A 23816-nucleotide genomic window follows, 5' to 3' on the forward strand; every position below is an offset into this window, starting at 1 on the left:
TGCACGTGCACCATGCCCCTCCGCGGGCGCAAGTGTGTCAATGTGGGAGTGGGAGTGCACGTGCACCATGCCCCTCCGCGGGCACGCGTGTATAAGTGTGCAAGTGCATCTGCAGCGTACCCCCCCACGGGTGCCCCACCTCACCTCCAGCGCCTCCATGGCCAGCTCCGGGGGGTTATGGTAGTGGATCTTCTTGGGGTAGCGCGCGGCCTCCTCGTGCAGGTAGTGGGCGGCCCGCTGGTAGTGCTGGAGGTAAACGGCCGGCGGCTGCTTCTGCTTCTCGGCCACCTTGCCCAGCATGTAGTGCAGGAGCCACTCCTCCTCATCCCCGTCACCCTCGCAGCGCGCAGCCGACGTGAAGCACAGCTTGGCTGTCTCCAGCATGCTGTCCCGGCGTTCCTCCATCTAGGATGGGGGGGGGGGGGTGAGCCACTGGCCCTTCCCCCATGGCCTGGCACCCCCCCCGCCCACCCACCCCTGAGCCACAGGAAGCATCTAAGGGGACCCTCTTCATCAGGCCTCATTTGTCAGCAGAAACCCCTGCCTGCCAGCCCCCCACCAACCTGCTCTCAGCAACAGCTACCCACCTTGACCCTATCTCTGAACATAAAGGGGGATCAAGGGAAAGAGGACCCTTCTTTTGGGTCTGGGGGAACAAACTGAGGGGGAAGAGCTACAGAGAGGGCAACCAAGGTAAAAAGCGCAGGGAAAATAAACCATCAGCTTCTTTGTACAGGACCTCGGCGTGCCCCTTTTTAAGTGTAAACCAATCTAATAAAAAACTCGGCAAAAAATAAAGGACCTAACCAAACTTTAGAAAAACTGTAGCTGATGGAGAAATCCCGACAATCAGTGAATGGCAAAAGAGGGAGTTTCCATACTTCTGAGCCTTCTTCACAAAAACTATGTAGTGGTCCACCAAAAACTCACCCCACAATATAGAAATGCAGAAATAACAAATATTCCTTTAATGACCCTAACGCAACAGAAACTTTATTTGCTAAAAGGCCTTTGAAAAAAAGAATTAAAAACTGAATGGATAAGAAATGCTTGTTAATCTAAAAGTATAAAATGCCATTTGAAAAAGTGAAGTAGAGACTTAATCCTAAAGACTCGGTGGAGAACTAAAGAACAAATCAAAGGGATGAAGACACACTCCAGTTAATAAAATAATCAGATAATGTATCAAAACTTCTGAGGTGGAGATTAAGGCAAGGGGGAGATTTACATCTCGGGTCACTTTCATCGACAAAGGCTGCTGGAGAAATTGGAAAGCAATTTGGCAGCTACTGGAGGTAACCGATTTCTCGCGCCATACCCCCAAACCGGCTGAAAACAGCATGACTTAAAGATTTTAAACAAATTCGACAAAAAGAAATACTTTTTCCTGGGGAAATCTTAACTAAAAAAAAAAAATCACAAAGTGTAATTCTTATTCCATAGAATGGAAAAGTTTTTGCACAAGCAAAATGAATATAGTTAGAATTAGAAAGGGAAAAAAAGTGGGGGGGAGGCTCACCAGATCTCTTGCTAAGGTCGGGTACCAAAGATATGAAAAAAGAACACAAATACAGGGTGTTCTAAGTCTTAGTGCTTCTTAAAGATATGAAAGCTTAAGACAGATTCAAGGCAAGAGGTAGTTGGAGGAGGAGGAGCAGGAGCAGGAAATCACCTGAGGTTAGACGGAAGGGCCTGTCTCACGGGGAGGGCTGAGCCTTAGGGGCAGCGCTAGCAGCATACTCTCAGCCCACAGATGGTGATGGGCACAGACAACTGGTTGGGGGGTCCCAAGGATCCCTTTGGTGATGCTGGGCGCAGGCCCCTGCTGCATTGCCCACGTGTAGTTTCAGATCCCAGTCACGGGGGGAAGAGGAACACTACCTCCCTTCTATCTGCAGGGGAATGGGGACAGGGGAGCAGGGGCCCCGGGCTCTAGTTCCAGGTGGAGAAGAACGTCTATGATCACATGCTGACCAGAGCACAGGCCAGGAGAACAGTGATCACACCACCTTGGAAGCACTACAAACCCATAGCAGTGGGAAAAACCTAAATCTTGGAACAATATCTCCTCCACTCCAGCAGAAAAGCTGAATTTTAACAAAGTTTAATGTCAAGAAATAGGCTTAAAAAATGAGCAAACCAAAAAACTATATTATGGTGACAGGGAAGGCAAGATACAAACTCAGAAGACAACCAAGTGTCAAAACAGCTATAAGCAAAGCCTCAAAAAATACTGTGAGTTGGACACAAGCCCAAAAAGAATTCCTGGAAGAGCTCAAAAAGACTACCTTGAAGAAGTCCCAAAAAATATTAGGAGAAAAAGAAATTGGGAAAAGAAATAAGAGAAATACAAGAAAATTATGAAGAGTCAACAGCTTGGTAAAGGAGGCACCAATGAATGAGGTAGCTATGAGAGTTAATAGAAGAACAACTCCAGTGTTTTATGTTTCTTTCTATAGGTAGGATCCATAGTAGATACCACGGCCTACATGTAGAAACAAGCATATGAAAATGATTGCAAAAACACTAAAGGAAATGAACTTAAAAACCAGAATTGACCAAATGGTAAAAGAGGCACAAAAATCTCCAGAAGGAAAGAACATCATAAAAAGAAGAATTGACTAAATGAAAGCAAAGAGGTACAAAAATTCACTGAAGAAAATAATTCCTTAAAAATTAGAATGTGAGGGGGCAGTTCTGGGGGTAGAGCCAAGATGGCAGAAAGACGCCAGGAAGCTCCTCAAGGTCTCCCGGTTCTCCTTGAAAACCACATGAAACCAAGCCTCTGAACAGAGTTTAGAATGACAGAGCTCAAGAAAAGACAGAATGACACAATTTTCCAGCTCAAGATAGGCTGGAAGGACTTCCACAAAGATCAGTCTCACTGGGGTGAAAGGGGCAGGCAACCCAGCTCAGACAGTGTCCAGAGACGCCAGTGGGAAGCTCTTAATCATAGCACATCAGCCACTCTGACACTGGGTCCGGGCTCAGTGAAACAGGAGCGGAGTAGACCAGTGGGGCAGCCCCTAGTGCCAGAGCAGAAGGCAAACAAGGAGCCTAGGTCACCCACTTTCTGTTGTGAGCACGACACCCAACACAGGGGCCCCTGGGAAGAGACTCAGAACAGCACAAGAAGCTTAGGAGGGTACCCCTGTGCCCCAGAGGCAGAGTTCAACCTCAGAAATCACAAAATGGAAAAAAGAAAGAAAAAGAAAAAGAAATAGAAAAGAGCCTTGAGCACAGGTGACAGGAAAGAACAAAACGCCAATTCAGACGAGCACAAAAGGCCCCAAGTCCCAAGAGCCTTCCTGGGAAGTAGTCATAAAGGACTTTAAAATGCAAATGAGAGAGGCAGAAGAAAAACTGGGAAAAGAAACAAGAGGCTTGGGAGCAGGTCAACAGCTTGGAGAAGGAAACCACTTCTTCACAGCGCTGTGGGTCAGGCGGAGCGAGCCCAGTGGGTGGAGAGAGCCAGGATGGCATCCGAGCCCTGCCCAGCTTCCCTCAGACTTGACACTGGATCAGCCTCGGGATGGACTTTGGAGTAACAGAACCCACAAAAGTTTTCCAGCTTAGGATATCTTGAAGGCCTTCGAGAAAGGTCGGTCTCAATGGGGTAGGAGGGATCGCGGCCCAGCACAGGCCCAGGGAGAGCCTGAGCAGGGAATCTAGCAGGAGGCTCCTAGCCAAAGCACAGCAGCACTGGCTGCTCTATCCTGGTTCAGAAAGCCAGTGGATGAGCAGCCAGCTGGGAAACCTCCAAGGCAAATTGTGAGCCCCCTGAACCAGACAGAAGGAACTGACCAGGGCTCACCTAGCACACTGGGAAAGCACTGGCCCCAGGGCAGTTAGTGAGAAGCCCCTGTTCCTCTGCAAAAGCAGCTTGTGACAATCTCTGCTGTGTGCTGGGAGCAGACCCCAATGTATAAAAACAAGTAAAAAATGAGCAAAAAGAGCTCTGGCCATAGAGAACTGGTATAGTGATGGGAAGAGCAGACCTCAGACCCAGAGGAGGACAGCAATGGCAAGATGCCTACGGGCGAAGCCTCGAAGGGGACATAAACTGCTCTGAAGCCAAAAAGGCTCTTTTGAAAGAGCTCAAAAAGGATCTCAAAAGAGAGATGGAAGAGAAATGGGGGAGAGAACCAAGAGCTTTATAGGGAGATTATAAACAACTTCTTAAAAAGTAAATTTGGTCAAGTGGAGAAAAAAAAACAACAACTTAAAAACAGAACCATCTGGTACTGGCTAAGAAACAGAGGGATGGATCCATGGAATACATGAGATAAATGACACAATGATCAATGATTAAAGTAATCTAGTGTGTGATAAACCCAAAGACTACAGCTTCTGCACTCAGAACTCACAATCTGACAAAAACTGCTGGGAAAATTGGAAAATACGTCAGAAAATCAGCATACAACTGCATCTCCTATCCCATATCAAAATAAGGTCGAAACTGGTACATAATTTAGATGTAAAGAGTGATAATATAAGTAAATTAAGAGAACAAGGGATAGTTCACCTTTCAGATCTTTAGAGAAGTGAAGCATTTATGGTCAGAGAAACTAGAAAACATCATGAAATCCAAGATGGCTGTTTTTGATTATACTAAATTAAAAAGGGTTTGCACAAACAAAACCAATGCAGCCAAGATTAGAAAGGAAACCGAAAGCTGGGAAACCATTTTTACAGCCAGTGTTTCTGAGAAAGGCTTAATTTCTAAAGTACAGAAAGAAATGAATCAAATTTATAAGAATACAAGCCATTCTTCAACTCATAAATGGTCAAAAGATAAAACAGGCAATTTTCAGATGATGGAGTTAAAGCCATCTACAATCCTATTGAGAAAATGTTCTAAATCAGTATTGACTGGAGAAATGCAAATGAAGACAACTCTGAGCTACTACTTCACAGCTCTCAGGCTAAGATGACACGAAAAGATAGGACAAATGTCAATAGGGATGTGGAAGAACTGGGACACTAAGTTGCTAGTGGAGTTGTGAATGGATCCAACCATTCTGGAGAGCAATTTGGAACTATACCCAAAAGACTATCAAACTGTGCATACCCTCGTATCCCAATGAGATCATAAAAGAGGGAAAAGGTCCCCATGTGCAAAATTGTTTTTGAAAAACTCCCCCAATCATGCCCTGAAAGAGATCAGAAAATGAGAATTCCTAGGAATATGTGAACCCCAGGAACACCTGGGGCAAGGAGAAAATATGCAGAGTCAGAGAGAAAGCCTTCCACTAGCATGCAGCCACACAATCACCCAAGCTCTAGCTGCCACAATGGTCAAGATCTGGAGGTCTTGGAACCAAAAGGCAAAAGATCTGGATTAGGTGGCACAATGGATAGAGCACTAGACCTAGAGTCGGGAGAATCTGAGTTAAAATCCAGCCTCGGGCACTTACTAGATACATGAGCCTGTGCAAGTCATGTAACCTGTGTTTCCCTACTAGAGAAGGAAATGGCAAACTACTCCAGTATCTTTGCCAAGAAAAACCCAAATGAGATCACAAAGAATCAGACATGACTGAAATGACTAAACTACAACAAAATCTACTCAACATTAGTAAAACGATCAGCAGAATTGACTGGATCAATAACAAAAACAAAAATCATTTCTTTAATCTATCTAAATAGGTACAAAAACCTCTGACAAAATACAACAGAAATAATAAGGAAATTTCCTTCAAATGATAACAGTTTCTGTCTAAAATCATCAACGAATGGGGATAAATGTGAGCTGATGGCTTTAGACAGAAACCAGTCACATCACCTAGCCGTGACCAACATAAAGAAAGAGTAGAAACAGGGACAAAATGGAGACATAAAGAATGATACCCAAAGCAGCAATTTTCCTGTCAGATCTATGAATAAAGAGAGAGTTGATGACTAAACAAGAGCCAGAGAACACAAAACCTCAAATGGATAATCTTTAAAAAAAGAAGAAAAAAAAAAAAGAAGAAGCTTGCACAAACAAAAACAATGCAGCCAAAATTATAAGGAAAGTAGAAGACTGGGGAAAAGTTCTATAAGCAAAAGTCTCTAAAAAAGTTTTCTCTTCTCAAAAACAGAAGACTTGGTAAGAACACAAGTCATTCCCCACAAGATAAATGGTAAAAACCCACAAACGGGCGCTTTTTGGACAAAGCAATCAAAACTTCTATGGTCACGTGAACAAAATGCACTTCAGAACCACTCTGAGGGCCCCTCACACCCACCAGGTTGGCGATAGGGCCGAAAAGGAACATGATAAAGGGCTGTGTGAGGGGACACTGATGCTCTTGGGGGCGTAGGGAGCCCATCCTACCCTTCTGAAAAGTGGACTGAAATTGCACTCAAAGAGCTCCTTTGAGCCAGAAATGCCCCCGGGGCACAACATGTCGGCTTGAGAACAAGTGTGGGGAAACAAGAGCTACAGTTTGGGGGGGTCTGAGCCTCTGAAGTAACTGTGATTTCTGCCTCATGGGACCCTGGCCCCCATCCACAGGGGCAGATCTCAGACCTCCGGGGACATATAGGAGGGCCAGGCAGGGGCCTCCAGAGAAGGGGCTCCCACCTGTTGGACCACCTCGGCGGGCAGCTCAGCCCTCCACTGCTTGAGTTGCCTCGAAGCAAACGAATGCAGCGCGTAGGACATGGTGCCGTACTCGATCCATAGCGACAGGTTGGAGGAGTCTATCTCCAGTGCCCGCCGGAAGCAGTTGAGCACCGGCGCCGAGTGCCGCCAGATGGGGCCGTCGCTCTTGAGCTCGTTGGAGTTCAGCTTGTCCTGGATGCGGCTGGCCCTGGCCAGCGCCATGCCGGCCCATGAGTCAAACCTGCGTGAGCACAGGCCACATGCCATGGGGCCCACTTGCTGGGCTGGCACTGACCTGGGCCCCCCGGGGCTCTGCTGTGCCGAGGATACCCTCCCCCCTAGGGCTCCGATGTGAAGGCAGCCCTGTGACCCCTCTGCCCGGGGTGGGCACAGACCTGGTGGGGCAGATGCAGATGTCATGCATGTAGAACTTGATGGCCTTGGACTGCTCTTTGTTCTTGAAGTGGTAGTCGGCCAGGAGGTAGTAGAGCTCATTCACAGCGGGAGGAGAGCGGTCTGCACCCTCAGGGAGCGAAGGCACCTGTGGGCGGGCCATGAGCGCTGAGCCCTCCCTGCCGTGGGTGGACCCCCATCACCCCCAGCAGCCCCGCCCCCATCCTCACCCCCACCTTGCTCAGGGTGCCCTCGATGTAGCCCGAGACATCGTCCAGGCTGAGCGCGGGCTTCTCGGTCCGCGGGACGATGGTGGCCACCTTCTTCAGGAGGTTGGCCAGGTCCGCCGACACCGTGCTGGTCTTGTAGCTGTCGAACTCGGGGAGGGTCTTGGGCTTGAAGTAGTCGAACATGAAGAGGGCGTCCTCCCACACGAGCTCCACCTGGGCAGGGGGCAGAGGGTGAGGAGGGGGCGGGGCGGGCCCGTGGGCAGGACAGGAAATGGGGAGTGGGCGGGGCGGGGCAGACCTGCTGCACAGAGTGCTCCTCCAAGTAGCGTGCTTTGCTCTTCTTGCTGGGGAAGCTGTACAGGCAGTAGAAGCACTGCTCCAGGGCCGTCTCCAGCTCCTCCTTGTATGGGTGCGTGTCCTCCGAGGCCGAGGCTGCCAGCTCCTTCTGCAGGACTCGCACCTGGGACGGGCGTCATGTCAGTGGGAGGCCCACAGGTGCCAGTGCAGGGCCGTGAGTGCACACACCCACAGCAGACATGCGTGCTCACACATCACACACACGCACACACACACTCACATAGAAGCGCAGCAGGGCCCCGTTGGAGTTGCAGCACCACGACCTCCTCCCTAAGTACTCGTGGGCCGTGTTGAGCAGCATGAGTGAGGACGGGAGCAGCGGGGTGTCGGGTCTCCCTGCCAGGAGGAGAGGAACCGGGTGAGGTAGTGAGGGGGGGCACCCCCTCCCCACCCCAAACAAAGCAAGACAAAGATAGAAAAGGCCCTGAAGGCCCAGCACAACCCGCCTGCCCTGGAGTGGCAGGGTCATTGGGTAGATGTGGGGCCACAGCCTGGAGGGTCAGACACGGAGGGGCTGAAGGGCTGCTGCTACGCAGGTTTTGGGGATGGGGGAGACCCTATTTGGAAGTGCTTATGGGAAGCTCCTCTCTAGGCAGCAGTCCCTCTGGGGCAGGGAAAAGGGCTTCCTGAGGCAGGAGGGTCAGCTGATGGGGCCTAGCAGGTGGCGGTGCTCACAGACTGAGGCCGGCCACCCTGCTGCCGAAGGTCCAAGACAGGCCCAAAGAGCTACAAGTGCATAGTCCCTCAAGGCCAGACATGAAAGCCCCAGGCCCTAGGGAGAACAAGCCTTGAACAGGCCCAGGGGGAATGGGGAGGAGGCCCCAGCCCTCACCTTGACTGTCGTCCGGACTCTGCAGTTGCTGCTGCTGCTGGCAGCGGGTCCGGAAGCCCTCCTCCTCGTGCTGGATGATGCGGTGCAGGATGACCCAGGGCAGCACCGAGGCCACGTACGGCTCCTTGGCCTCCTCCTGGACAGACATGCTGCAGTCGATGACCTGTCGAGACAAGCCTGGGCCATGAGGGCAAGTGAGGAGGAGGATGGCACTTCTGTGGGATGGGCAGAATGGCAGCTGCTTTCCTCCTGGCTCCCACCAAGAGCAGCCTGGGGCACCTTCTCCCAGCTCTGGCCCACTACTCTCTCCATGTACACATTTGCCCATTTACACAGGGGTATCAACAGCTCCCTTGGCTGTCTTCCTTCTATATTTAAAACACATTCCAAAATGGTTCTATCATTTCACAGTGTCTCTTAGCACAGCTCCACCAACAATGCATCAGTGTGCCTCTTTCCCAACAATGCATCAGTGTGCCTCTTACCACAGTTCCACCAATAATGCATCAGTGTGCCTGTCTTACCACAACTCCAACAATGCATCAGTGTGCCTCTCTTATCACAGCTCCAACAACAATGCATCAGTGTGCCTTTAACCACAGTCAACAACTCATCAGTGTGCCTCTTACTACAGCTCCATCAACAATGCATCAATGTGCCTGTCTAAACCACAGCTCCACTAACAAGCATCAGTGTGCCTGTCTTACCACACAATGCATCAGTGTCCCTGTTTTACCACAGCTCCACCAAACAATGCATCAGCGTGCCCATCTTAACACAAATTCTCTAACGTGGGCCATTGCCCAGTTGTCATTGCTGTCGTTGCGCGGTATGTGCAGTGAATCCTTGGGATGATTTTAATTTGTATCTCTCTTAGTGCTTTGGAGCATTTTCCACTGGCTGAAAACACTGTAGTAGTGCTTGTGAGAAAAGTTTGTTCCTGTTTCACCATTTATCCATCAAGGAATGGCTACTAGTCATCTGCAATAGAGTAAGTTTATCCAATCGTTTATGCATCTTGGATACTAAATATCAAGGAAACTGGATGTAAATGTTCCACCTGACCACTTGTCTTTCCCAGATGCATTAACATTATCTGGGCACAAATCTTTCGGTATTAAGTAATCCAAGTTTTTTATTTTATCTTGTTGCTGCCATCTCTTCCACAACTGAGAATGGTCCGAGATGCTTCTCCCTGAATCATTTTGTAACATGATCTTAGATATGAAGCTCATGGGAGATTCAAGGCAATTCCATTAAACTTGGGATGGAAAGTGCTCTCCAAATCCAGAGAGAGAAATATGGAGGCTAAATGTGGAGCAAATACAGTATTTTCGCCTTTGTTGTTTTTTCCTTTCTTGTGTCTTCTTGCACAACATGATGAATATGGACATGTTTAGAAGAACTGCACACATTTGACCCACACTGGAACACAAGGTTTTGCAAAGGTGAATGTTGAAGACTATCTTTGCATGTTTGGAAAAATAAAACTTTAAAATAATAAAAATATATGAAGCTCACTATGGAATATTATTGTTCTATAAGAAATGACCAACAGGATGATTTCACAGAGGCCTGAAGAGACTGACATGAACTGATGCTAAGTGGAATGAGCAGAATCGAGAGATCATTATGCATGGCAACAAGAAGACTATACGATGATCAAGTCCGATGGATGTGACTTTCTTCAACAATGAGATGATTCAAACCAGTTCCAATGGTCTTGTGATGAAGAGAACTATCACACCCAGAGAGAGGACTATGGGAACTGAGTGTGGACCACAACATAACATTCTCACTCTTTGTTGTTGTTTGTTTGCATTTTTTTTTTTACTGGTTTGATTTTTCTTGTGAAGCATAATTGTATAAATATGCATATATTGGATTTAGCATATTTTCTACCATGTTTAACATTTATTAGATTTCTTGCCACATAGGGGAGGGAGGTGAGAGAAGGGGGCAAAAAACTGGAACACAAGGTGTTACAGAACTATCTATGCATATGTTTTGAAAAATGAAAAACTGGGGGCAGCTAGGTGGCGCAGTGGATAGAGCACCAGCCTTGAATTCAGGAGGACCCGAGTTCAAATTTGGTCTCAGACACTTAGCACTTCCTGGCTGTGTGACTCTGGGCAAGTCACTTAACCCCAGCCTAAAAAAAATAAAAAATAAAAAACTTTAATAAAGATATATATATGAAGCTCAAGGAAGATCCAAGTCTTACTTCTGCGTTCGTTTTCCCAACAGTTTATAACAAGAAAAGTTCCTGATTTATGAGTTCCACTGTACCAAAAACTGGGCTATTCAGTCTCTATTGTTCCTGAATCTTCCGTCTAGCCTGCACCACTGATCTTCCTATTTTCCTTAACCAACACCAAATGAGTTTGATGATTGCTGCTTTATCACAGTCTGAGTCTGGAAGTGCCGTTTCCCTTTTCATCACTTCCCTTGATATTCTAGGTCTCTCTTGTTTTATTCAAATGAATAGTTTTTTGTCAAGCTCTGCAAAGCATCTCTGTGGTAATTTGACTAGTATAACAAAGAATATAAATTCTTTAGGGCAGCTAGGTAGCACAATGGATAGAGTACCAGCCCAGAAGTTAGGAGGATCCAAGTTCAAATATGGTCTCAAAACACTTAACACTTCTTAGTTGTATGACCCTGGGAAAGTCACTTAACCCCAACTGCCTCAGCAAAATAAATAAAATAAATTCTTTTTTTTTTTTTCCTGAGGCCGAGGTTAAGTGACTTGCCCAGGGTCACACAACTAGCAAGTGTTAAGTGTCTGAGACCACATTTGAACTCAGGTCCTCCTGAATTCAAGGCTGGTACGCTATCCACTGCGCCACCTAGCTGCCCCCAATAAAATAAATTCTTAAGAAGTGATTATTCTTAGCCTACCCAAGAACATTATCTCTCCAATTATTTAGAGTGTTCTTTGTTTATTTATTTGCAACTGAATCTATACAAGTCTTTTGTGTGCTTTGGGAGCTGATCCTGACATTTTATGCATTTGGCATTTTTCAGAATTCTATAATAGCTTCTCATGTTTTATAATCATTATATAAAAATGCTGTGGATTTTGAACATTTATTTTATAGCCTGTAATTTTGCTGAAGCTATTGTCTCAATTAGTATCCTTGCTGATTCCATGGAGTTTTCTAAGTAAACATCACATCACATCAGCAGCAGTTTTATATATCTCTTTACTTCTTATGACTTTATTTCCCCTTCTTGTCCTTTTGCTATCGCTAAAGCTTCCAGAGCTATATCAAATTATAGTGCGGAACTTGGGAATGCTTGCTTCACTCCCATGTTTATTGGCAAAGGTTTTTGTGTGTTCTCATTGTCTATCATATTTGCTTTTTAATGAGAGCCTAAAGACATCACATATACCTATACCTTGTAGGGTTTTTAGCATAAAAGAGCATCATCCTTTCTCAAAGACTTTTCTGAACTTATTGAGATATTATGTAGCTTTGCATGTATTGGCTTTAATATGATTATGTTGACCTTTTTCCCAATGTTGAGCCATCCTTGCACCCCTGGTATAAATTTCACATGATCACAATGGATGATTACTTGACTAAATCACTATGGCCTGCTTGGCTTAAAATTTTTTTGATGCTCATTAATGACATCGGTCTATTATTTTCTTTCCATGTTTTATCTTTCCCTGGTTTAAATATTAGGACTTTATTTGTCTCATAAAGGTAGGACGCTCTCTTGGTTTTTAAGAAAAATTTGTGAAACATAGTCACTAATTGCTCTCTAAAAGTTACAAACATTTCTCCTGTAAATGTATTAGGATCCAGGCATTTGTCGCCCCCCCCCCATCTCCTTGGTAAGCTCCTTTACACATCAGTCTATTTCCTTTTCCAAAATCAGGCTGTTTAAGGCCTCAAGCTAAACTTCTAGAGATTAAGGAGTTCCTAATTTTTATTTCTGTTTCTTCGATATCCCAATTTTATTAGCATGTTTGTAACTATGCCAAAAACGTCCTGATTTTTCTTTTTGTTTCTTCTAATCCGGCTCTGATTCTGACTTGATTTCCCGCTCTTTGTAACTGAGGATTTCTCCAGGGGAATTGGTCTTTTCAAAGACCTCGTTTTTACTTTCCCTCTCATTTTGATGGCAGTTGATTGATTTCCAAACTAATTTCTAAGATCTTCTCTTTTCCGCTGATTTTAGGTCCCCTTCAGTTCCTTGATCTCCTTTTCTATTTGATTTGGGGATTCAGAGGTTGATATTTCAGAGAAAATATCTGGTGCGCCATTTTGCTGGTCAGGAGACTCAATAACTTAAGTAAATAAGACCCTCTATATCTTTTTCTGCAACTCCTTCTATTGAACCACATCTCCTCAACCTGAAGGTCTGCAGGTGAGGACTAAGTCCAAGACTTTAAGACTTTACATTTATCTCCATGACATTTCATCTTTTGGTCCCAAGTTGAATATCCCCATGTTGAGAGGCTGTCACTGGCAAATGTGATGAATAGCTTTTAGGCCCAAAAGTCTGAGCCTGCTGTGAGTTCAAATCCAGCCTTAGGCCCTTCCAAGCAGCACATAAATCAGTCAACTTCTGACTGCTTCAGTTTCCCCATCTGTAAAATGGAGATCATACTTGCCCCTGTTTTTCAGCACTGTGGAGAAGATGCAATAAAATGATGGACACAAAGCTCTCTGCCAACTCAGCGTGCTCTCAAGATTCTGGGTTTGTCACGTCCAAGAAGCCAAGGCACATGCACTGAGCTTCCGGCCTGGGCACGGAGACCTCCGAGTCAGCACACAAGGGAAATGAGGGAATGTTTGCTGGGAAAGCAGCAGAGCGAGAGCCCAGGTTGGGTCGGGAGGAGGCTTTCCAGGTCTGACCAAGGTTTCTTTTCATGGGATTCCCTTTGGCAGCTGAGAGGTCAGCAGCCAGGAAGGAAGGCTAAGGAGAAGGTAGCCCCTATCCTTCCGGAAGTGAGAGGCTAGGGGGGCAAAGAAGGAGGCTGGGAGCCAAGGGAGCCACTAAGGGGCAGTTGGGCAGATACACGGGGTGGAGAGTAACCTGCAGCCTGTCACATTTCAGATGTTCACTGCCTGTCCAGCTGGAGATGTCTGCAGACTGGAGTCACCAGCCCAGAGGAGACTAATGAGATCCCCAAGTCAGGTTGGGCAGAGGAAGAAGGGCGGAGGGTCCGGGATGGAGCCCTGAGGGCCCCGGGGTTACCAGGCTGGGTCCGGAGGAAGGTCCATGTGTCTCAGACACGTCCAGAAGCCCCAGCCCTGGCCCCAGTGCAGACAGACCTACCTGAATGAGGTTGTTGGTGAGCCGGATGAGGCTGGGGGTGCGCAGGGTCTCGTCCAGGATGCTGCCGTCTGCAGAGAGGGCCTGTTCGATGCCCAGGAGCAGCTGAGTGACCGTGGCCACCCACTCCTCCTTGGCCGAGGCGTCCGTCAGGTTGACCATCTGCTGGATGGCCTCGTGCAGGGCAACTTCGGAGCACTCGAAGCAGCGTGGGTAGTCCTTGAGTTTGAGCAGGGCGTCCTGGAGAAGAAGCAGGGGCCACGTTGGCTACGGAGAAGGAGCCTGCGGCTGGGGCCCCTCCAGAAGACTGGGGGGCAGGGACGGGACCCACTGGCTGACCTGGCGCTCCACATGTAAGTAAACAAGGGGTCCGTAGGGCAAGGGGCTGGGCAAGGCCAGAGGGCCGGGGGAATGGGGAACTGACAGCAGAGGCCGAAGGGGATGTGTCCCACCCCCTCCGCGGGGGGCCCCTCATGACCCACCAGCCAGCCTGTCCTATCCGGAGCTCCGGGGGGGAAATGGCCTTGTCTTCTGTCTGGGTGGGGGTCCTGGGCTCTGTGCCAGCACATGTGCACACACACTCACTGGGGCTCCAACACAAAGCCCAAGGGCCCCCAGGGCAGCGGGGCTCACCTGCAGCAGGAGCAGCTGGGCCGGGCGCTCCGGGATGGACGTGACAAACTCCAGGTGCTTGGAGCGGTCGTAGCCACTGAGGCACAGGGTGGGCCGCAGCAGGTGGGCCACGGCCTGGTAGTCCCCGGCCTCGTAGAGCCGCTGCAGCTCCTCCAAGGACTGGCAGCGCTCCAGGGACTTCAAATTCTTATCGATCTGAAAAAGTCACGGCCAAAGGAGGGGAGGCAGGTCAGAGCCTGCCGAGCGTGCCCAGCCAACAGTCCCCACCGACAGCCCCCAGGGGTGCCCGGCCAGCTGAACGTCGGGATGCCGTGTCATTGAGCACGGGCTAAGCCTCCTAAGAGGGAAAGGCCGTGTGAAAGCCTGAGTGCCCAAAGAGTGACGAGGTTTTCCAGAACTGGGAAAAGCTCCCAGGCCCTGGAGCAGTCTCCGGGGGGGGACCAGGGGAGAGCGCGGGATGGGGGAAGGGGTGGACTGGCCCACTCACCTCCTCCAGGGAGACCACGGAGTCCAGGTGGAGGTTGGGCAGGCGAATGAGGGGGCTCCGGGTCTCAGGATGCCCGCTGGCTGCAGCCGCGCTCTGAAGCAGCTCCGTGCACATGTCATAGTTCTCCAGCGCCTGGTCCATGTCTCCCTGATGAGGAGGGCATCCGGCACCATCAGCCCCTCCCCAGATCACACCGTGCCCCGATCCAGACCCTCATCTCCTCACCCTGCGCCGGGGTTCCGCCCGCCTCGGTCCCCCTCCCTGTGGTCTGTCCTCTACTCAGGAGCCAAAGGGATGACCCCAAAGCAGCCCTGACTGGGCCATCCCTCAGCCGGTGACCCCCCAAACAAAGCCCTCCCACCCCCCCTCTTCTGCCCCCTGTGGGAGGTCTCTGGACCACTCCCTCCCCACTCCCCCCAGGGTCTCTCGGCATCTACCACAGAGCCTGGCACACAGTAGGTGCCCAATCAATGCTGCGTGCCCCTACCACTCCCCATGAACACTCTCGCCTTCTCCCATCATGCCTCTCTTTCTGTTTGAGCATCTTCTGAATTTGTTTAATAATCATCAGCTGACTATGTAGGAGGCAGAACCGTGAGGAGTGAAGAGGAGGAAGGAGGACCAGGGGGAAGAGGAGAGGAGAACTGGGGGGAAGGGGGAGGGGAGAGGGGGGATGGGGGAGGGAGAGGGGGGAGGAAGAGAAAAAGAAGCACCTGGGGAGGAGGGAGAGCAGGACCAAGGGGAGGAGGGAGAGGTAAAAGAGGACCGGGAGAGGAGATGGGGAGGAAGAGAAGAAAAGAAGAACCATCGGGGAGAAGGGAGAGGACGACCAGGGGAAGGAGGGAGAGGAGGAAAGAGGAGGAGCAGGGCAGGAAGAAGAGGACGAGGGGCGGGGTGACCACTGGCCCCTCTGCCAGCGGGGGGCCGCGAGGCTCACGGGGGCCCCCTCCGCCGGGGCCTTCCCCGCCCGCGCCCACCTGCAGAGCCAGGAAGCGCGCCTTCAGCCAGTACACCCGGACGATGAACTCCAGCCAGCCGTCCCCAAACAGGTCCCGCTGGGAAGAGGCGAACGAGAGCTGCAGGAGGTCCCCCAGGAAGTGCGTCCCCGGGAAGTCGGGGCCGAAGCGGCCGTTCGCCACGCTGGCCGGGCAGTGCCGGGGAGACACTGAAAGCGACGGAGAGGGGGGCACCCGTTAGGTGCCTCCCGCACGCCGGGGCCACCGGGGCAGGGAACCGGCCCGGCCCACGAGGAGCGGGACCCCGTCGGGAGGGTCCCCCCGAGAGAAGGTCCGGCCGGCAGTGACGAGGGGGGCGGGGGCGGGGCCCTGCGGACTCAGGGGTCAGAAGACTGGGGAGGGACGAGGGGGCTTCTAAGGCCAAGCTGGAGGCGAGGGGGGGGCAGAGGGGCGGGGACGCGGCTCTGAGGCTGAACGGAGGAGAGGTCGGGGTACCAGGCGTTCGGAGGGAGGCTGGAGAGAGCCCAGAGTTCGAATCCTGCCTCAGACCCCTTTCCTAGCCCTGGGACCCCCTCTGCTTTGAGCCCCCCCTCTCTCCAAGGGTGTGCCCTTGGTCCGGAGGGAGGCGGGTGAGGGGAGATACTGACCCCTGAGTGATAGGAGATGAGGAAGAGGGGACAAGGGGCAGCTCACGGCGAAGGGCCTCCATTTTTCTGTAAGATAGGAGGCAGGGTCTCAGGGGAGAGGGGGCCCGAGGGAGGCTGCGGAGGTGTGGGAGCCGCTGGGGACGGAGCCCCGGCTACGGCTGGGCAGGCCCCTCTGCCCGCCACACTCAGCCCTCGGGGGGGCGGCCCGCCGATGGGGAGGGGGCCTCTGAAGAGCCGGCACGGCGCTCTCTGCTCCTGGACTCCTCCCCCCGGCAGCTCAGAACTTCCTGGCCGGCCCGAGGGGCCTCTGGGGGGCCCTCCGGGCTTTGGAAGGGAGCGGGGAAGGCTCCCAGACCGGGCGGCAGGTCCTGGGGGGTCAGCCCCAAAGGGCGGGCGTCACTCGGGGGACACTTCCCATGAGGCAGGAAAGGGGGGTTTGTCTCAAGAGATTAATGGGGGGCACAGGGAGCTCCCCTGGCAGCCAGACTGGCAGAGGCCGAGGGGAGCACCCGACAGCCCCCACCCAGACACGGCTCACCCAGAATTCCCCTTCAGGACACGGCTCGGGGCATGGGGGGGTGGGGGGGGAGAAAGCTGCTCAGACAATCTGGAGGAGGGGCCGCTCTCATGGGCCCCCTACTGGAGGCCCCGAGTACAAAGACGAGCCAGACTCCGGTGGAGGATGGGAGAGGGAATGGACAGGACAGGCAGGGGGGGCTACAGGGATGGGTGGGCCCAGGATGCCAAGGCCCCACCCTGGGCAGCCTCCACGGAGCCCTGGGACAGGGGGCGAGGGACCGGGCAGCGGGGCCGGGAACACCCAGAGCTGCCCCAACGGCCCCTAGGATGGCCAGGGAGCCCCCGGGGCCTCCAAAATGGGCACTCGCAGGTGCCCTCTGTCACCGGCACCGCAACAGCCGGGCTCCACCCTGGCAAAGAGCAGGCCGGGAGGCCGCCCCTGCCCGCCGGGGACCCGGCGCCAAGCGAAGAGACGGTTCCAGAAGCGCCCCCTGCTGGGGGGAAGAGAAAGAGGGGTCCGGGGGCTGGGGGGCACCTACCCGCACAGCTTTTGCCCTTGGCCAGCAGCCACTGGTCCAGCTGGAGCTCCATGCACGACAGGCCCATGAGCATCATGTCCTGGGCAAAGAAAGCGCAATGAGGAGCGAGTGATGGCACGGAGTGGGAGCGGGCTAGCCCCGGGCAGTCGGGGGGGGAGGGTCAGGGGAAATGGGGAAGACACTGACGCCCTGTCAGCGGAGTTGTGAACTGATCCCGACGCTCTGGAGAGGGATAGATAGGGGAGAAACAGAGGGAAGAGGAGACGGACAGGCAGAGCAGGCCAGGTGGGGAGAGGCTCAGCAAGCGCCCCCCAGGGAAAGCGTGACAGGCAGAGATGGAGCCCCAAGCAGGGAGGGGTCCGGGGTCTCAGGGCGGCGTCTGGGGTCACAGGGAGGGGTCCGGGGTCACATGGCACCACTCAGGGAGGTGTCCAGGGTCACAGGGAGGTGTCCGGGGTCACAGGGAGGGGTCCGGGGTCACATGGCACCACTCAGGGAGGTGTCCAGGGTCACAGGGAGGGGTCATAGGGCAGGGTCCGGGGTCACAGGGAGGGGTCCGGGGTCACATGGCACCACTCAGGGAGGTGTCCAGGGTCACAGGGAGGGGTCCGGGGTCACAGGGAGGGGTCCGGGCTCTCAGGGAGGGGTCCGGGGCGCACCTTGATGTGCCGGTCGCTGCAGTCGCGGAGCAGCGGGTTGGGCAGGCCGCTGCTGTGCTTGCGCCAGCTGCCGTAGATGCTGAGCACCACCTGGCCCAGGCCCGGGGGCCACTTCACCAGGAACTGGGCGCTCATGACCTTCAGGTACCGCATCATCAGCTCCAGGAGGCCCCCGTTGCTCATGTTGTCCAGGAGGAACCGGTGCACGTCCTGCTGCTCTGCAGAGAGAGTGGGCCCCGCCCGTCAGCCCCCCGGCCCCCCGGCGGAAGGGTCCCAGGACGGGGAGACCGCGCGGAGGGAAAGGGGGCCCTTACCGGACTCCACGAAGGTGGTGGAGTCGAAGGAGAGCCGGGGGGCGCCGGCGCTGGGGAAGCTCTCGGGCTTGACCTCCGACGGGACCTCGTAGCCGCCGAAGGGGTCGTCCTCCTCCTCGGGGTCCAGCTTGCGGAGCCTGCGCAAAGAGCCGAAGGCCGGTCGTCAGGAGGGGGCCCCGGGTGCCCCCCCCGCTCTCGATGTGGGGAGGGGGGGGACGCCCTGAGCATCAAAGGGGGAGCCGACTTCTCAGGGCGCGGGCTCTCGGGACCAGCTCTCTGCCATCTTTGCGCCATCTCACAGTGGGGCGCCGGCCCGGCACTGGGGAGACCCGAGTGCAAATCCGGCCCTCAAGGCGCCCGTGAGGCTCCCCACGCTCTCTGTGGAGGTGACCAGTCACGGTTCCCCAGGGACAGGAAGCGCCACGGCCGGCTCATGAGGGGGACCGGGGCCTCGCCCAGGGGCTCCCCCAAAGCTCGCCCCCGGCCCCGTGTCCCCCAGAGTCCGGGCCATCCCTCCATCGGGGGGCCCCCCGCGGCCGGCAGCGCCAGTTAGCCCGGTGCTGACCCAGGGGCTGAGGCCAAGGGCAGTCGGGAGGCTCCCCCCCGTCCGTGCGCTGGGGCCCCCGGGCCACCGTCTGCCTCCATCGGGGCGTGCCCCCCCCGCGGTGGCAGCCTCTCCCCAGCTCGGGGCCACACTGCCCCCGGGCCCGCCTGCTCCCGCCCACAAGGTGCCCCCCCCGCGGTGAGCGCACACCCCAGCGGGCTCCCCGCTGCTCGAGGGCAGGGGCACGCGCAGGGCGGGGGTCAGGTACCTGGGCGGCAGGAACTTGAGCAGCAGCTCCTGGAAGTCGACCTTCTCCTCCTTCTTACACTTGGTGTTGCGGACGCGCGCCGAGCGCCTCTTGGCCGTCTCCCCGCTCTCCTCCGCCACCGGCCGCTTCCGCTTGACGCCCTTCTTGGACTTGTCCCCCCCAGAGGCGTCCCCTGCACGGCCGAGCACGCGGTCACCCAGAGTGCCCCCTTTGGGAGGCCGCGGGGGGGGGGGGAGAGACACTGAGGCCCCCGTGGAGGCGGCCCCGGCCCAGCGCAGAGCCGTGAGCCAATCAGGGCTGACGGCCCCCAATCGCCCCTGGCCCAAGTGAGCCTCCGCTCCCCTCCGTCTCCGGAGACCCCCCCACGGCCCCTCCTCCCACTGCATCCTTCACAAGGCCACACGGATTAGCCTGGGGATGCTTCCCCACTCACCCAGGGGAGCCACGGCCTCCAGTAAGCTCGGGTTGGGCAGAGAAAACGCCGGAGCCACGGCGGTGTAGGGGAAGAGCGGCTCCGGCGCCACCGCCACGGCGGGAGGGGGCGGGGCGACGCTGACCGTGGGGGCCGCCGGCGGGGCAGGGACGGAGAGCGTGGCGGGGTCTCGGTACTCCGCAAGCTCGATTCTCTTGCCCAAGCTGGGCTGGGGGGGGTCGCAGGACGTGAAGTGGGCGTAGGTGGCCAGCAAGCTCTCCCCGAGGCACTTCCACCTGGGCGCGAGACCCATCGGGGCGTCACGGCCGGCCTGGCCCCTGGGGGCGCCCCCAGAAAGGAGCTGGGCCCGGCTGGTGACCCCAGGGCAGCCACTTGGAATAGGGGCCTGGGGGGAGATCCCTGCCAGGGCCTCCCGCCCGCCAACATCCAGAAGCTGGGGCGCCCCCGCCCCCCCGGCTCCCCTTCAGTCAGGGCCCCAAGGCCTGGGGCCTGGCCGGGCACCTACGTGAGGAAAGGGATGGGCTGGCTCAGGTGCAGGTCCGCCTCCTTCTCGCGCACCAGCAGCGCCTGCCTCTTCCTGCGCAGCGCCCGCGCCTCCTCCAGGATGGCCGTGGTCTCCGCGGCACTCACGCTCACGTCATGGATCGACATGTCACTGGGGCCGGGCGGAGGGAGAGGCCGAGGTGAGCGGTGGCTCCGGGGCCCGGCCCGAGGCTGGCGGGGGGCCGCGTGTTTGGGGGAGCCGCCGGGGAGGGAGAGGGGGCTACGGCAGGTGCCCCCGGGGCAGGGGCCAAGAAGGCACGGTTCCCCGGGCCTGGCGGCCCCGGCGAGGGAGGAAGCCCGGACCCCCGGGCCGGAGAGGGAGGGAGGGAGGACCACCAGGACGAGGAGCTCAGCTCGGAGAAGGGGGGTCCCCGATCACAGGGGGCGGCACCGGCCGGGACGGCGGCTCTCAGAGGGAGAGCGGGGCGTGGGCGCAGGGCGGACGTACCATCTGAGGAACATGCGCAGGGAGTCCTTGCGGAGGCAGGGCTGCTCCTGGAAGATCTGCTCCTTCAGCACCAGCCCCTTGCTGTAGCGGCAGTCCTTCTCCAGGGCCTTGCAGATGTAGTACAGGCCGGCTGGCAGAGAAAGGGGGGCGGGGCGCTGAGGCAAGGCTGCCGGCCCCCCCTTTCAGGCAGGTGAGTGAAAGGCCTCCGCCGGCCTCGGGACAAACAGCTGGAGGCGGACAGGTGAGTCCCCTGGAAGAGGCGCAGCCGGGCCCGCCGCCCACCGCCGCCCACCGCCCCCCACCGCCCGCCGCCCACCGCCACCCATCGCCCCCCACCGCCCGCCGCCCGCGGCCGTCCCCCAGGCCCGGGCTCACTGGTGTAGTCGCCCAGCGTGTACAGGACCGTGATGAGGTTGTCCAAGCAGGGCCAGTGGTCGGGGTTGCAGCGGAGCCCCTCCTCGAAGGCGTGGCGCGCCAGCGGGACGCACACCAGCCGCAGCGCCACGCGCCCGATCTTGTACCACAGGTTGACGTCCGTCGAGTCCAGCATCACGGCCTGGGAACGCCCACACGGACCCGGGGGAGCTCAGGCGGGGGCGGCAGCCTGAGAGGACCCCCCCCCCACCGTGCCCCGGGGCCCAGAGTGCCCAGAAATGGGCGGCGGCATCAAGACCAGGAAGGGCTCAGAGTCCCTCCGGCGAGACTGGGGGCCAAGCGAGGGGCCCCCGGGCCAGAGCCCACATGACCCTCTGCCTCCCCGGCCCAGTGAGGCCCCCGTGACGGAGGGGGGCTGCCAGAGCCCGAGGCCTTCCCAACCCCGCAAGCCCGCGGAGGACATCTCAGGAGAAGGGGGCCGGGGGAGGGCCTATGGGATCTGGGGGGAGAGAGGGAGGAGCCGAGCGATGGAAGGGGCCGTGAGGGCCAACGGGGTGGGGAGAGGCCAGGCTGTCACATCACTCGGACTGACTGGGGGGGCATTCCCCACCAGAAAAACGGGGGGCCAAGTCAACGCCCTGAGTCTTTCCCGGCCCAGACGCTGCAGAGCCTCTCTGCAGGGGTCGGGGGAAGAAGGTCCCCAAAGAAAACGGGGGCCGGGCTCCAGCAGGATGGGGGGAAGAGGCCCAGGGCTTCCTGCCGGGGAGCTGCTGCACCTGGAGGCCGTCACAGGAACCCGAGGCCCCGACGGGCCCCCTTCTCACCAGAGACAACCACGGACAGGGACGAGGAGAATGGGACTCTGGGAGGAGATGTCGCCCCCAAGGGACAGGCGCTCGGGCACTAGCCGGAGGAGAGCTGGGGGGCAAAGGGGAAGGCCCCGGGGGGCAGGGGCCGGAGCGAGGGGGCCCACGGGCACCTCCAGGTAGAACTCCATGGCCGTCTCCAGGTCATCCCGCTGGGCCGCCAGCTGAGCCAGGTTCTTGTAGGTGGAGTACTTCAGCATGGGCCCGGGGTGCTTCAAGCCCTCTCGCTCATCCCCGGACAGAACCGCCTGAAAGCGAAGAAGGACCCCCCAGAGCCAACGTGACCGGAAGGGAGACCAGAGAGCGCCCCCCACCCCCTATGCTGGGAGGTCACCAGGGAGAAGGGCAGGCTGCGCAACGGTGGTCCGGGGCTTCAGAGACCCCGGCCCGTTTACTCTCAGGCTCCCTCTCTCCGTCTGTCTGTCCCTCTCCCCCTCCCCGCACCCCCGCGTCCGTCCGTCTCATCACTGAAGCCAAGTCGCTCACAGATCAATGTTCAGCCTCCCCTTGGGCTCAAACAATCAATTTCACAAGGACCGGGGGGGGGGGGGGGGGGGGGGGACCCGGCAAGACCTCCTGGGGCAGAGCACGGGGGGTCCAGTGGGGCTCCCCCGGGGAAGCTGGGCCTGGACGCAGGGGAGGGAGGCGCGGAGCGTCAGCGGGAGTGGACAACGGCGACGGGAACGAGCCAGCCTGGCTGAGGTCAAGAGCCACCTGCTTACCAGAACTGAGCGAAACTCTACATGGGAAAAGCAGACATTTGAGGAAACAGAGGAAAAGGCCAGAGGGGAAGAGAAAACCAGACATTCAAACCCAAGCTCCAAGAGAAGCGTGATGTCATAAACGGGAAAGAGAAATCGAAAGGGGCTCAATGAGGGGGAACATCTCTCTGGGGGAGCAGGGCCCGCTACACGCCTTCTCTGAACGCCATCATCCCGCGGGGTCTCCAAGAGAAGCTCCTTAGACAGAGGCCTGGGAGCAATTCTATGGTGTTTGGATGATCTCAGAAGAATACTGGAAGGATGGAGAAAAGCCACATACTGGGGGAGAGAACAAGGAGAAGGAAGAATCATCTCCCCTAAAAGCAGCAGGCACATTTGGAACTGTGCCCAAAGGGCCGTCAAACCGGGCAGGCTCACGATCCAGAGATCACGAAAAGGGAGCCACGTGGGCCACGTGGCAGCCCTCTTCGCAGTGGCAAGAAATGGAAACTGAGTGCACGCCCATCAGCTGGGGAATGGCTGAATAATTGCGGTATGTGAATGCTAAGGAATATTATTGTTCTGCAAGAAATGATCGGGAGGCAGCTGGCTGGCGCAGTGGATAGAGGGTCACACAGCCAGGAGGTGTTAAGTGTCCGAGAGCAGATTTGAACCCGGGTCCTCCTGAATTCAGGGCTGGTGCTCTACCACTGCGCCCCCTAGCGGCCCCAATATGAAAGTATCTTTAGAAGAACTGGACAAGTTTAACCTAACTCACATTGCCTGCTGTTTTAGAGAGAGGGAGAAAAATCTGGAACACAAGGCTTTGCCAAGGTTGAAAACTATCTTTGCATTTATTTGGAAAAATAAAGTACCATTTTAAAAAAGAGAGACACATGCAAGGAAGAATTTATACAGCGGAGGCAGAAATAGGGAGGGGGCACTGACTGACCCTTAAACCTAACTCTCATCTAAAATGGTAAAAGGAAAAAATAATATAAAATCACCCACAATTGGGTACAGAAATGCATCTAGGGGACCTCAATATTCCTCATCCAGAATTAGCAGCTCTAACCACAAAATACATAAGAAAAAATACAAAGAAAAAAGAAGTTGAATAGAATTACAGAAAAGTTACAAGATAGAACTCTGTCAAACATTTAATAGAAATAGGAAGACACACACATACTT

The 23816-nt window shown here is 55.2% G+C and overlaps 1 protein-coding gene across 2 annotated transcripts in view; it reads right to left on the minus strand.

Moving 5' to 3' along the window:
* Positions 1-23816, minus strand: part of CABIN1 (calcineurin binding protein 1) — a 59458-nt gene that overhangs the window by 25392 nt on the left and 10250 nt on the right. Inside the window, exons 5-25 of one of the 2 annotated variants that reach the window (XM_074290729.1) lie at positions 22038-22172; positions 21059-21239; positions 20684-20813; positions 20198-20347; positions 19693-19967; positions 19260-19431; positions 18448-18584; positions 18134-18351; positions 17475-17553; positions 16417-16482; positions 15791-15978; positions 14814-14960; positions 14327-14521; positions 13697-13933; positions 8402-8564; positions 7790-7905; positions 7511-7672; positions 7219-7425; positions 6985-7130; positions 6569-6830; positions 145-405 (exon numbers count right to left, since the gene is read on the minus strand). In XM_074290729.1, coding sequence (XP_074146830.1) covers positions 145-405; positions 6569-6830; positions 6985-7130; positions 7219-7425; positions 7511-7672; positions 7790-7905; positions 8402-8564; positions 13697-13933; positions 14327-14521; positions 14814-14960; positions 15791-15978; positions 16417-16482; positions 17475-17553; positions 18134-18351; positions 18448-18584; positions 19260-19431; positions 19693-19967; positions 20198-20347; positions 20684-20813; positions 21059-21239; positions 22038-22172 — 3627 coding nt within the window. The remainder of the gene's footprint in view (positions 1-144; positions 406-6568; positions 6831-6984; positions 7131-7218; positions 7426-7510; positions 7673-7789; positions 7906-8401; positions 8565-13696; positions 13934-14326; positions 14522-14813; positions 14961-15790; positions 15979-16416; positions 16483-17474; positions 17554-18133; positions 18352-18447; positions 18585-19259; positions 19432-19692; positions 19968-20197; positions 20348-20683; positions 20814-21058; positions 21240-22037; positions 22173-23816) is intronic. The other variant, XM_074290718.1, reaches the window with a different exon arrangement.

Source organism: Sminthopsis crassicaudata, chromosome 1 (assembly GCF_048593235.1).
Source record: "Sminthopsis crassicaudata isolate SCR6 chromosome 1, ASM4859323v1, whole genome shotgun sequence".
NCBI lineage: Eukaryota > Metazoa > Chordata > Mammalia > Dasyuromorphia > Dasyuridae > Sminthopsis > Sminthopsis crassicaudata.